Raw genomic sequence first — 15,171 nt, forward strand, 5'->3', positions numbered from 1 at the left:
AATTTGCAGACTTATCCTAGTTTTGACAAGATTTTTGAAGAAACTATATTTCAGCTGGGGGCAAACTGGAGCTGGGAGGTGCAGTTTTCCCTTAACCCATAGCAAATTACGCCCCTGGTGAGAATGTCTTTATAGGAATATCATAGCTACAGATTATGTTCCTGGATAGTCTGTGCGCTCCTTCAAAGGAATAATTCATTAATGCACCTTTCTTTGCTTAAAAAAAGAAGCTTTTGTGTTTACCAAACAAAAGGGCGATTTCTATTCCTGTAATCACGTCTGAAACTTTCTAGGTGATGGTCTTCCCTGAAGGAACATGTACTAACCGAAAAGCTGTCATCACTTTCAAACCCGGAGCTTTTTACCCCGGAGTACCAGTGCAGCCTGTTTGCCTTCGTTATGCGGGATCCGAGGATACTATTTCATGGACTTGGGATGGACCTGGAGTGTAAGTTTATTTTTCGATTGCATCACCTCAAGTTTGTCGTACGCTGACGAAAAAAATGCACAAGACAAAGTATCTAAAAGTCGTCAAAAGCCAGGGACCAGGATAAAAAATCGGGGGGGGGGGGAAGTAACAAAATGTACTGAGACTGTACAGGATCTTAAAAAATATATTTCTTGAATATTTCAGGGACTTATACCCCCCTGTGTATCTGACTATTGTAAAAGTAGAACTGTGAACGTAATTAATGCATGTCTGAGAATGAATGTTTGGTTAGGCAGTTATGCAGGAACATCCGTGCATGGCCTCTGTGTGAAGTTCTACGACCTAAGTGATTTCCCCTAGTTTTACAAATTGCTTTGCAATTTGTATCTTTGCACCAGCTTTGCAAACATATTACTCTATGTAAAAAATCATCTAAAGTCACTACTCGTAACAAAACATATGCGTAAAGAAAAAGCAGGGACAGATCTAGATCAAAATCTTGGTGGGGGGAGGTGGGTAATGTGACAGGGATGCCAATAAGTAGAATACTGGGGGCCCAATGTGATAAGGGCACCAATAATTGACCAAATTGACAAATATGTTAAAAAAAAAGAGTAAAAACCATAAAAACAAAAAATTAGGGTGCCAGTAAAAAATCTTGGCGGGGGAGCAATCCTCCTCCCCCTGTATTTTCCCATGATTAAAACCGTTATGAATTTTTAAGAATTATAATGATGATTGAAGATCGTATGCCAAGACTACTTCTGCACCTCCTCCAAACTATAAGACTTTTCCACACTTTCCCTATTTCCAAAGTTGTTTCCTCCTCCTTCCTCCGAAACAAATTCCTGCATAACGGGTGTAATCATTTCCTGTACGATTCTAGATTACTCTCTGTAACGTTTTTCGCGAAATTGACAAAATAATCTAGCTAGGTCAACCAAAATATAGGCACACTCTCAACAGGTAAATCCCTTTACTGGCAATGTCTTTTAATTTTGGATGGACTAGATGTAGAGAGCCAAAATTCTCATTGGGAATGGCATTGGCAGAACTTTCAATGAGTTGGGTCTTATGCCTTAAAACTATGTTTCGGGATATCCCGATTTTCACCAGATCCTGGGTGAAGGTGCAGCAGTCAAAGTGCAAATAAAATAACACTGTTTCAGCTGTACCACTTGCAGCTATACTAAGCTGCCAGTTTTTTTGCCCGGGTAGGAAGTAAGAGTAAAAATAACTCCTATAACTCCTAGGGAGGTAAAATGATTGGAGAAAGCCTAATTCCTAGCAGATTTTTAAGAAAAATGTCAGCTTTGAAACATTTTAGAGCTCTTAGATAGGAAGTTCTTTTGGACTCTCACCTGTTGAAATGGGAGAAGGGATATTCATCAAAACAGAAAAGTAGCTATTTATGTCGGGGGATGGGATTCATCAAAACAGCCAAAAACAATGGACCATACGAGCATTGTAAGAAACTTTGGTGAAATAGTGGAATCTCTGGAATTTTGATGACCATAAAGCCAGTTTTGAGCACAGGAAGGGCTTTTTATTCCATATAGCCTCCCAACAAACAACGCCATGCCAGTATCACAGCTTTAACACATATTCTAGCTCTCCCGACAGTTAATTTTTTAATGTGATGAATATATAGCTGACATTGACCATTCGACCCGCTAAAAATAATTTTTAAATGTTTGACCCAAAGGAATTGAATATTGCAATTATTTAGCAGTTGCCTTTCACTAATTTAATACAAGTCGGCCTAATTTTTGCTCGAATTCCTGAAAATACATAGATAACTTGTCATACTCGTTATGTAATTTAATAAATTACACTAAGCGTTGTGTCACGCATTCATTGCATCAAGAGTGGACGTTGTTTGCATAGATAGTTAACAGTTTCAATCGAACTTTTTGAAAGGCAATAGGTAAACACACTTGCAACAACCAACCGGCTGTATTTGTAACATTGTAGAACGCTTTTTAGGCTTTGGCATAAAGATCAGGGGGGTCCCTTCATTTGCAACAATTTTTATTTTAAGCGTCATTTTATTTTTACAAGAAAAATATATTTTTTCAAATGTAGTTTTTGACTATTTTCAATTTCTTTTACTTTATAGTAAGCAGATTGTAGACTGCTCAATAATGTGCTTAAAAAAGGAACAAAATCGGCTCTTGGAAACCCATAGGTACTATAAGGCTTGCTGATGCCTTAAACCGAACAGCAGTCTCGTAATTTGGAGATTAAGGCATATCGGCCCAATGTAAGCCTAAATCAGTATATTATTCCAGAAAATTTTGTCATCCTACACCAAAAATTCTAAACAGCAGTATTTTATTAAGGCTCCCAGTCTTTGCTTGCTTTTCTTTACCTTTTCATTATAAGAGGTGAGCTGCTGCAACCTCGTCGCCCATTGTTAACGCTTCTTCTAAATATGTTATTTTTTTTTAATAACAGGCTAGACGGAAGAGGAAGGCCTTTCACGAAAACCCGAGGCATTGAGTTCGTTTATCTTTTGATGCTATTGGGACCGAAATTGTCATTTTTTAAGACAGAAAGGCCAAAAGGGCCATAGTTTACTGTTTTTTATTACTTAAGTAACCATAGAATTCAAAATATCTATCTAAATGAGCCCTCCCAATGTTGACAGGATTACCACCAAAAAATGACGATAAAAGGCATCCGGGATGATCTTTCACAAGAAAAGTCCAAAACTTCTTATTTTGTAGATGGTAGCGAAGACCTATGTTTACGAGTTCTCAGATATGATGGCGTCAAACACCCTTAGAAAAGCAAAGAAAAAAAAACTAAACGAATTACTTTTACGGTCAACTCCCTTTGCAAAAGATGCATTCAGTATTTCATTTACAGCATAGCAACCGTATCTGTTCTACCAAGTTACAATGATGCTTAGGCTACTACAAAAAGAAGAAAAAATAAACAAGTTTTGGGCATTCAACTTGCAACGTTATGTGTGTTAAAAGTCATGTAGACTGATTTCTTGCGCAGGACAAAGCGGATTACTCTTGTACAGTAATCGTAGAGGCACGTAAGCACAGAGCAAACCTTTTTAGGAGGAGGGGGTAAATTCGTCAAAACTCCAAAATCAGTCTTATCATTTGGAAATTTTCAACATGTTACGCACGAGCTTATTCCGGAGAGGCGAAAATTAGTGAAAACATAAAAATAGGTCACTGTAGAGTTAGGCTCCTCTGTCCTAACGATCCCCCTCCTATCAATGTTCCCAGACAATGGTAACTTCAAGTATTTGGGGTCAAAATTTCCTTTGGGTATCTTAGATACTCCCATTACAATACAAAGTCCTCAGCTTAACCACCATAATTCTCTTTCTTTCTAAAAGTATGTTTTGAAGAAGAATACTATCTGCAAGGTAAGGATTGTATATAAGTTTGTATACGATTTTCTGGATATTGCTTACTTAAATAAGGGGTTTTGAAATCGTTATCTCTTATGAATAAGTATGATTAATTTTGTCTTGATGATAGCTCCTGTAGATATACCAACATCCTTCATATTAATAATATGAAAAAAACTTCGTTTTCTTAAAGATTTAAAGAGGCTGCGTCCCAAAGTCGAACCTTAAAACGTACAGGAATTAGAAGAGGCAGTTGGGGGGCTGCCGCCCCCCAAACACCCAGCTTTTAAAGACTCTTTTGTACAGTTTTTTTTTTTTGGGGGGGGGGGACTTCATTGTTACTAATTACTAGTTTCGGCGCAATGGTTCTCCTGTCCTCTTGTGTTTAACATTTTTCGAAGTTATTCCATTATTCATTCATTTCAATTTTTTGTTAATTAAAAGAGGGCCTTTCCGAAGCCAAGAGCGGGGGGTTAGCAAAAAAACAAAAAACCTGTACAAAAGAGTCTTTAAAAGCTGGGTGTTTGGGGGGCGGCAGCCCCCCAACTGCCTCTTCTAATTCCTGTACGTTTTAAGGTTCGACTTTGGGACGCAGCCTCTTTAACTCTTTAAGAAAACGAAGTTTTTTTCATATTATTTCTGTACGTTTTTCTACAATCCATGGTGGATGTAATTTAATAATTCCTGTACTCCTCGTACAGAAATTAGGAGAGGAACTTGGGTGGCTGCCGCCCCCCCGCTTTTAAATCATTGTATAAAATAGAAAAAAAATAGATAGAATGACCGAAATGTTTCTTTTGCTCATAAGAAGCTAATATTCTGTTATCTCTCAAATGATAAGCTGTCCAGGTGTTATCAAAATTTTTTTGATGTTGTGAAAAAAAACCGCCCGTAAGGGACTTGAACCCTTGACCCGAGGATTAAAAGTCTCACGCTCTACCAACTGAGCTAATAACTTGCATGTGTGTAAATATAACTTCTCAATAGCTTTTAAAAATTTCAAATTAACATGGGCTCTTATGGAGAGAAATCCGTTAATTAAATAGCTAATGGGTGGTTTCTGGAAAACAGGGAAGGAGTTATCGGATCGAGCTGAAATTTCGCGGATAAGCTCCTGGGCCGTAGGGGACCTTAACTTGTGAATTTCAGCCCGATCGGACAACGTTAAAAGGGGTGGGGGGGGGGGGGGTTGGAGGGTCGAAACTTTCGGGGGGTTAAGATTTTCCTACGAAACTTTCATGGGCACTTACTCGGAGAATTCCGCATCGAATGAGTCTTCGTACACCCAGATCCGATGTCGGATGTGACCTGTAGGCGTCTAGAAAAAAAAAGTAAATGAATTTTAAGTGGCTATGCGTGGTTTCTGGAAAACAGGGAAGGAGTTATCGGATCAAGCTGAAATTTCGCGGATAAGCTCCTGGGCCATAGGGGACCTTAACTTGTGAATTTCAGCCCGATCGGACTACGTTAAAGGGGGGCTTGGGTTGACAGGTCGAAACTTTCGGCCAGATTTTCCCCATGAAGAAAAAGTTGGAGGGGGATGAAATTTTGCAGGTTTCTTAGTTGGAGCTCGGGCTACGAAATGCATCCCTCCCCATCCGTCTGCGACCACTGGAACCGAAGATCGCTTAACATTGTCGTGTGTCGCCTCTTTATAGAGGCACGAGTGTGCCTCCTTGATAGCAAGTTACAGATGTCTTTTTTAACGTTTTTTTTTCTTATTTTACGTCTGGCTTACGTTTCGAAGCTACCGCCGATTATGTATGCTAAGTAAAGTGATGTGAAAAGGCATGTGCCAAGAGTAGGTAAAGGTCCTAAAATGTCTATGCGTCTAAGAACATGTGAAAAATTGTACATCTAAGAATATATTTTTGCAGAACTTCGTTTTGTTCATTACCTCTATTAAAAACTTAAAATATGAGAATCAGGCTCGCGGATCGAATGTAGTTTTGTAATGTTTCTGGATTTCAGCTTTAAATTTGATTTTACTTCATCCTTTAGATTACCGCAGTCAATTACGCAAACTGAAAGGTATTCATCAACTCTTGGGGTAGGTAAAGCTTTAAAAAGTTAGTGGTTAAATGAATAATTCGATAACCCCATTCATTAGAAGCGACTGTAATTCAGTAGCTTCCGAGATAGTGATAATCACATTCCTTGCTTAGCTATTTGTGTAACATAATTCATTGAACACTTTTTTTTAGCATTCTAAGTAATATACTAAGCTGCATGGGGTCACTTATGGGGGGAGATGGAGGAAAACCCCAATGTTTTCAGTGACTCGGAAAAAAAAATTAGTCAATAAAATAGGGGCATGAACGACCATTATTTTACTGGCCCTTTTCTATTTATTTGGTAAATAGGTGAGTGAAAATAAATGACAAAAAATTAAAGACTGGTATCACTCGAAAAAAAAAATGAAGTAGCTTTAATAGTAGTATTGAACAAATTAGCCTGTAAAAATGACCAACTAGTCGGCAAAATCCATTGGCTCCCCCTCCTCCAACATTCTGGCTAATTGCGCCTGTGTTAAGCTGTGACATTAACAAAAAACACCTAAGCTATTTTTTGCTGTATATTTAATGGAGAATTAAGCAACTCAGCAAAATGAGTTCTTGGGGGGGGGGAGCGGGAAGGACGTAGAGTTCTTCTTTCTTCAAGCCATTGTTGGCCAGCAGGCGATGCATTGTCCAATGCCTAATTCAATTTAGGGTTGGGCATCATTGTGACACAAAGATAATAAATACTTTTTAAAGTCCTCTTCAAGAACAACCGACCAGGGCCTATAAATTTCTATAATAATATCAAAATTTTTGAATAGTTTACTAGCAATTACTAACAAGAAAATGCACCGAGCCACCTGAGGTCCACACAGGTGCACACGCTCCTTCTCCCCGATCTCCAATTTATTCAAATTTGACTTCTTGCCCCCTCCCATGAAGTGTCCATTTAATTTAACTGTTTTCTGATGACCTCTTCTATTCCCGTTCGCGAGGATTTGCTTCTGGTTTGGCTCCAGATGGATGACCAGAAACATTTTTTTTTAATCTGCCATCTTCATTTTAAAACGTGGCTTAGTCAGATTAAAGTGAATTCCATATTTTCCTATAAATCATATTTTTTTAGAGTTTATTATTCGATATATGGTCAGTCAAGTGTTACCTACAGCTATCCTTAGCTAATTCCTCTGGAAAATATTTAGCAAACTTCCCTAAGCCTTTCAAAGGGCCGACACTTGAGGGATATACTTGGCCACTATAGTTTCCGCAGCTTCCAATATTCTAATCTTAGTTCGCAGACTTATCTTCTTATTCTTCTAAACTTTTTTCAATACCGAAAAAAAAAACACCTGACGCCGTAGCTTTCTCTGCTTTTACATTTTTAGTGCATCCATCGTCCTTACAATTACGTAATGCTACTCAGATAAGTGAAGCTTTCTGCTCTACCGAGTTTTTTATTATCTAAAATCACATCTTTATCCTCATTTCCTAGTCTAAGCCACAATGTTTTCTTAACCTTAACTTTTGAATCTGTTTTTGCACCCTATATTCCTAAAACTTCCAAAATCCATTTCATTTTCTATCATTTTTATCTTGACACTCAAATCATCTGCATAATCTAAATCTGGTAGAGTTTTACCTTTCAATTTGATACCGAGATCTTCGACAGTCCTTGTCACACTCCTTAGGAAAAAATCTAGCAAATAATTCGTATAAATGGGATCGAACGAAACCCTGTTTAACTCCTGATTCCGCACCGAACCAAATACTAACATCACTTCCTACCTTGACCGCAACCATATTACTCTCGCACATAGCACTATTCACTTTAATGTACTCTTCTGGTATACCATAGGATAAGGATAGGACATTAGCTAAAGTGTTTCTATCAGCTGGATCAAACCCTGTTAATAATCTAAAAAACTGAGGGCTACGAAACTAAGGGCAAAACAGACAATTATCAATTCTCATAAGTACCCATCTTAAAAGAAACTAGTAAACATGTTTTGAACAGCTAACTACAATTTCAAGTTTTTTCAGGATCATGCAACTTAATAAGTTTTATAATAAGTATTAGAATTTAAGTATTTGATACGTATTAGTATTTAATTAAGTATTGATTTTAGAGGATATTATTCTTAACTTGATATATTTTCTATTACTACAGCGAGATGACCTATTTGCAGAGATGGGATTCTGTATATGAATAAGTTATTAAGGAATAAATTTATATAAATATAGAATAAAAGAATAAATTTATGTAAACTCATCAAGGTTCTCGATCCTTGTAAACCTTGCGAATTGTGACAAACATACCACTGTAACTTCAACTGAAAGAACAAGATACTTATAAGATTAGACTTCTTACTTCAAGGTCTATCTATGCACTATAACGGAGCTATGATATTACTTATGCTTTTTTTAGTATTCCCTACTTGCTTAGGAATAGGAAAATTTTCCCCTTTTGCATGTTTTTCATACCTTTTAGAAATACGTTTCATTCTAAAAAATCTGAAGAAATTTCAAAAATGTAATTTGGTAGATGGATAAAGCTGAATGTAATTGATCGAATTCTAGCAAAATTATCGTCTTTATTATCGCAAAATTATCGTCTAGCAAAATTATCGACCATTTACAATTATTGCAGTTACACATATTTTGAATATTCATTTCCTTTTTAGGTTGAAAATCTTATGGTTAACATTGACAAAAACCATTACAACCATGACTATTGAGTTTTTACCTTCAGTTGTACCTTCAGAGAAAGAAAAGCTTGATCCCAACCTCTTTGCTGAAAATGTTCAACTGCTAATGGCCAGGTTAGTTTGCTTTTTATTACCCAGTTTTTTTTTTCATTATCTTATCAGCCTAATGTTCTGCTGTTATCTGTCTTTAACTGCTGCTTTATTATCATTTGTTGCTTCTAGGATCACACAGATAGGTAAGCTTGGCCACTCCTATTTAAGCTTTGGCGTTATTAGATCGTTGGCATTTATCGGTTTGAATGGGAGCACATGTTTGAATTCCCCATTTTTTTTTATAATGAAAAGAGAAATCACTAGTGCAACAGCACAAACACAGAAGTAAACACACACCATAAAACCAAACATAAAAAATATAAACTATAAAAATAATAATAAATACTAAAAAAAAATTAAACCATATAAGCAAAAAAGAAAGACAGAAGGAGAAAGGGACTGTTTTCCTACTTTAGTAATTAATATAGATCAGTACTTGAACGAGGCCATAACCTTACTTATCCACTTTATCACACTGAGTGAACATGATTTAAGCACTAATAATTGTTGTTTTGATTTGTCTTTACATATATGTGTAATTAAAGCATTGTCATGGGGGATGAAAAAATCTTAATACACAAGATTTTTCCAGGGACATTCTAGTGTGTAGGCCTACAGTCAAGACACTTGTATACTACCAAACAAGTATATGTTTTAGTCCCTCATTGATGGCATAATTTTCCTTGCCAGTTTCATTGTTATTATTACAATGGGAGGGGGAGGAACTCAATCTGGAAAGTATTAATTGTTTTAAAACAAGAAGTTGAAGGGCGATAACGTTTAATGAAAAATATTTCATGGATAAGCTTCGATTATCGCACATATTTTACTAAAGTGATACGAGTTATTACTAATCAAGCAGGCAGTGTCTGACAAGGGAGAGAATTTAACCCAGTTTGATAAATAAATTTGAATGTACTGATTACTCAAGATTCTAGTGAAAAAGTTCTGCGAAACAACTATAAATATTTAGTTCCAGTGACGGGAATAGTTACCATTTAAAATAGAGAACTTATTTCCATAAGTTAGGCATAAAACAAGCAATAATCCAAGGAGTATATGTGCTTATGATTAAATATTATAATTATGTTAGACACTTTTTGCTTCCTGAAAATGTTGTCCTTTGAAGTATTAGACTTTTAAATGATATATGTGACGTATGTTGAATTGACTTTGATGGACCAAAGCCTGAATGAGGTTTTTTTTTCTACCATGGAAATCAAGTTACACAAACAGGACATTAGGTACACAAACATTTCTTTTTTACGACATCCCAATTATCCTCGGGGAGGAGAGTGTTAAAACTGCCCAAAACAGGCAAATCATATGAAAAATAGAGTAAAAGTTGGGTATAACATCAAACATTGAGATTGCATGAAGGAGGTGGGATCCTGTACATACTTTCCAAGGGGTTGGGAAAGTTCCAAACAAATTTTGCCTGAAAAGCGTCCAATCTTTTTTTTTCGTGAAATAGTTGAATTTGAGATTACAAAATACTAAAGGAGAATTGGGATAATCAACACAGGCTCTTTTGTGTTTGCTTATAGGCATCTCGGTGTCCCTGTTGCAGACTATAGTTTTGACGATGCTCAGCTTGTTGCCAAATCTAAGGAGCTTGGACTACCGTCGTGTGTGGGACTTCTTAACGCTCGTTCAGTGAAAATTGAGAATGGGTAAGTTGATGCATTTGATGTAGTATGAAATGAACTGTTTCAAGAAAAAAACTTCCAAATATTTAAAGTTTTGTGTGTTAAGGTCTAAAATTCTAAACAGTACCTAGCCTGAAAGAATGGTAAAATTTAACAGAAGAATGAAAGCTAAAGCATTAACGCTCTTTGTTATGAAATCTTTCTTATAGACTGATCTAAAAGTGATTTTAAGACCAGGCCGTATCCAAAAGGGAGAGCTAAGGAGCTTGAACCCCTCAGGAGTTTTTGTCCGCCTCTTAAAATCGTAACAAAATGTATATAAACAAATTTTCGATGGACTTTAGAGTTTTGCTTGCCCCCCCCCCCAAAAAAAAAGAAATATTTTTTAAGGAAAGAAAATACCCCCACCCCCGAATAAAAATAATGGATAAGACCTTGCTAAAGGCGCTTGACTTTTAGTCAGTCTTCCTTGTGTTTAATGAAGATTTTATTATTATTCTCCTTCTTCTTCTTCTTCTTCTTGTCTTTTTCTTTATTTTCTTATTCTTAGTAAACTTCAAAAAACCTTTATAACGCTTCTTCAATAAGTACTAAAAATGAATTAGGTTTATTTCTTAGCTTCATTTAATCAAGCAGTTCGTGGTAACGAACTGTAGTAAGGAGCGACACGATTCAATAGTAATCGAAACTCTAAAAAATGGAATTTTGATTTTTTTGGTTTGGGGGAGAAGTTGAGGGGGGGTTACGTGGGAGGATATTTTCATGAAGGAATTTGTCATGGGGGAAGAGAATGTCAGTGAAGGGGGCTGCAGGATTTTCTAGCATTATTTAAAAAAAAGTGAAAAAATAAATATGAATATTTTTTTCAATTGAAAGTAAGGAGCTGCATTAAAACTTAAAACGAACAGAAATTATTACGCATATGAGGGGTTCACCTCCTCGTAATACCTTGCTCTTTACGCTAAAGTTTTTTTTAGTAATTTCAACTATTTATTTTACGGCCTTTGTGATTCAGGGGCCATTCTTAGGGAATTGGGACAAATTTAAGCTTTAATGTAAAGAGCGAGGTATTGACGAGGGGGTGAACCCTCTCATATACGTAATAAAAACATACGAATACAGAAGTTCGTTACGTAAGTTAATTCGTAAGTTACGTAATATTTTTTTACTAATCAAAAAGTTCGTAAAAAAATTAAAAGTTCTAGTTACCTCTTTAAGCAATCAAAAAATTGGAGGGCAACTAAGCCTCCTCCCCCGCTCCTTTTTTCTCAAAATTTTCCGATTAAAACCATGAGAAAACCATTTAGCCAAAAAAATATATAAATTTCGTTTTAACTATTTATTCGCGGAGAGCCAAAATCAAAACATGCATTAACTCAAAAACGTTCAGAAATGAAATAAAAAATACAAGTCTTTTTTAACTGAAAGTTAGGAGCGACATTAAAACTCAAAATGGACAGAAATTACTCCGTATATGAAAGAGGCTTTTCCTCCTCAACGCCCCGCTCTTCACGCTAAAGTTTTTTACTGTTTTAAAAAGTGAGTCAAGAGAAAGAGTCAAACTTTAGCTTAAAAAGCGGGTCGTTGAGGAGGAAAAGCCTCTTTCATATACGAAGTAATTTCTGTTCTTTTTGAGTTTTAATGTCGCTCCTTACTTTCAGTTAAAAAAACTTGTTTTTTTTATTTAGTATAGTATGAAGTGAACTGTTTCAAGCAAAGAAAAAACAATTAATATCTGTTAATTGAATTGTGTCAGTTCGATAGATTCCAGTAAAGTTTAACTTATATGTATAAATCAGAGGTGAATGACATTGAAGAATAAAGGAAACCCGGGATCTGTTCAATTATTCTTACAGATTAGCTCTAAAGTAAGTAAAGGGTAAAAGTAAGTAAGCAAAACGTAAGTAAAGGTTTTGGAAAAGAAAAAGAAATTATAGAGGATAATAGATGAAGAACAGAGTTACAAGTCTGGTATAAATCTTGTAGATATAGGTAAAAGAATATAGCAAAAAGAATGCATTACAAGAATTTTTGAGCGAGATGGTTAAGGGTGACAGAAAATACTAGAAGGGGAAGCTAAAGTCGCCCGTTGATTCTTGTTCTTACCAAATAGACAGCGTTCATTATTGATCGGCTTGTGAATTTGCAAAATCAAGATCATAAAAGCTGAAATCACAGTAAGGGCTATCAATTAATCTCAAAAATGGTAATACATCACAATCTTTTTCAGAAAAATTGATACTTTTTTTGGTTTGACTACTAAACGTTTGTAGACAATAAGTGTTTTAGGCAAATAATCCCTAGAATTTAATAAACTGTAAGGTTTTTGCAAATCTGTTGTTGAGGTAAATTGTAATATGAACATATTGATCATCTGTGAAAGTCAAACTTATAGGAAGATGTAATGTAAAATAAGGAACCATAGTTTAGTAAAATTATCTGTCACTATTTCAAGAAATCCAGTGCACACCATTAATATGTCTCCAAATCACGTTTCTGGTGTTTCCCCACAAAAGGTTACAAACTATTTTTACTAAGAAATGTGTTCTTTCAAAAACAATGATTGGCAAATATCACTCATGTAATTGTGCTTTACTAAGGGTGATCATCTTTAGCATAGTATTAAGCAATTCAAAGTTTAAAGACAAAACTTGCAAGTTTTATTTTAAGATGCAATTGGTCGACACAAATGTCGACCGACATATTTTGCCAGTCAACATTTGTGTCTATAAGCAATCATTAATTCATTACTAGTGATTACTAGCGGCAAATAAGAGACAGGAACAGCTGATATTCTGTGCCTTAGGAATATTTATTGAGAATGAGTCTCATAATATAATTTTTTTTTTCCACACAAGAAGTTATCCATCACTTTACCTTTTCACTTCCAACAAGTATCTTAGGCTATAAAAAGTTCAGGAGTCATCGTAATACTGTTCCTTTTTATATGCAACAAAGTATTTTCGTGGCAACTTGGCAACATTGAAAGCCAGTTCTTTTCATTTTGCCTGGAAGTTGGCGTTGTATCTTCACTAATTAAATATAATCGCTGCCTCTTATTAAAAACTGAATAAAATACTTAAATCCGCCAATAGTATTCTAGCTTAGGTTATTCTAGCTCTAGCTCAATAGTATTCTAGCTCTTATTAAAAACTGAATAAAATACTTAAATCCGCCAATAGTATTCTAGCTTAGGAGGTTACCTTCACTAATTTTTTTTTCATGTAACTATTTGTTTCCCAAGATCTCTTCAAGCTTGAAAATTTTTTTCCTGTTTTGTCAAAAATGAGCTGCAATAGAAGAAAAATTGACGGGTATTTTGGTTTGATTCCAAGAAAGTGAGGTTTCATTATTTTGAAACTGGTTTTTCTCAGTATCCCAAGAATGATATGTGTTTGGATGAAGTAATTTGTTCGAGTTTTTTTTCGTAAACGGTAACTTAAAACTAATTCGATGACTAACTTCTTCAAACTAATCAAACTTCTTCCGTGTTAAATCTTCAATCGCGACAGACTTATTTATTGATTATAATACATCACATTTCTATTTGCTTTATTAGTTAGCAAAAGCTTAAATTATCCTGGCTTTCCTCTCTCATTCGCTAAAGTATCAAGACTACTCTATTGCTTAATCTAACTCCATCTTATGTCATTTTCGATTATGTCTTAGTTTTTATTCCTGCATTGGAGGGACTTATTTGAATCATAATCAAAAGTTAGCATAATATATATAAAATCACTTCTAGGGCGCTGAAATGAGGGATATCACTGAGAATTTAACAATATCCAAAGGGGCAGTTATGAAAAATTCAAAGGCTTGAATAAAATCCGAAGATATCAGATAATACTCCTAATATGCTGTCCGAGGGTAATGTTGAATATATGTACTTTTCCTGGACCGTAAGCATTGGACTGAAATCCTGAGATCTTATGAAAAATCCCTAAGGGTGGGTTGAAATAAAATTTTACTGCAAGAGAATGAAAATCAGGGCAATTCGCATGGAATACTTGGAATTTTTTCCCTATTATTTGTGTTAGAAACAATTTAATCTGTCACTAAGTTAATTGTGGCTACAATACCCGAAAATTCAGAGGGAGGCAAACTTTATTTTTTGAAAATCTAAGAGGGGGGCAAACTTGTCGTTTTTTCAATTCTTTAAATGAAAACATAAAAAAAGTATTTTTCAGCTATCCTCCCCCCCAAAAAAAAGGTACTTTTTTCAAAATTTAGGGGGGTCTGGGGAGTATATGCCCCCTACCACCCTATCACCGCCACTGTACATTATTAATAGTTGCTTTGTACCATTAAGTATAATAAAATTTTCCATCAAGGATTATTTACATTTTGAGTTTGGTCTTCAGTCGGTTTCAACAAGTTGATAATTAGTCCTGTATGCCACATACAACGGTGTTATCTTAAAGAAACTTTCTATAATTATAAAATATTCATTTTTTAAATTATGCTTTGCTGTTTTTCCAAGGTCATGCATTTCATATTAAGGGTTTTTTTACGTTTAACATTATATAGTATCCTGTTTATCTACTTTCATAAACAAGTTATATGATATAGTTACATATAGAACAACGACTACGTGTTTCTATGAAAAAGTTTCTAATAAATTTCTTTTTCAGAATCAATCAGAAGATGTTAAAAGGGGAACTACTGGAGAAATTTGCTTCCATTGCCGACAAAGAACTTGGTACAATCACGTTGATGTCGCTTTCTTGCTATCTTGGCATTGAAGAAGAAAGCAAGAGTCTAATTAAACTTTTAAATTTTTTCGATAAGGTAAGTACTTTGGTTATTTTTGTAAAGTAGCCTAATTACCAAAAGGTAAGTTTTTTTTTTTTTTTTTTTTTTTTTTTTTTTTTTTTTTTTTTTTTTTTTTTAACTTCAAAATGAAAATGCAGCCCATCTA

General features: G+C 35.1%; 1 protein-coding gene across 1 annotated transcript in view; it reads left to right on the forward strand.

Annotated features, from left to right (window-relative positions):
• Nucleotides 1-15,171, forward strand: part of LOC136036101 (lysophosphatidylcholine acyltransferase-like) — a 78,585-nt gene that overhangs the window by 48,219 nt on the left and 15,195 nt on the right. The window contains exons 5-8 of the mRNA XM_065718100.1: nt 294-448; nt 8,488-8,625; nt 10,152-10,277; nt 14,885-15,041. Of these exons, the coding sequence (XP_065574172.1) occupies nt 294-448; nt 8,488-8,625; nt 10,152-10,277; nt 14,885-15,041 (576 nt within the window). The remainder of the gene's footprint in view (nt 1-293; nt 449-8,487; nt 8,626-10,151; nt 10,278-14,884; nt 15,042-15,171) is intronic.

This window comes from Artemia franciscana, chromosome 15, assembly GCF_032884065.1.
Source record: "Artemia franciscana chromosome 15, ASM3288406v1, whole genome shotgun sequence".
NCBI classification, from domain to species: domain Eukaryota; kingdom Metazoa; phylum Arthropoda; class Branchiopoda; order Anostraca; family Artemiidae; genus Artemia; species Artemia franciscana.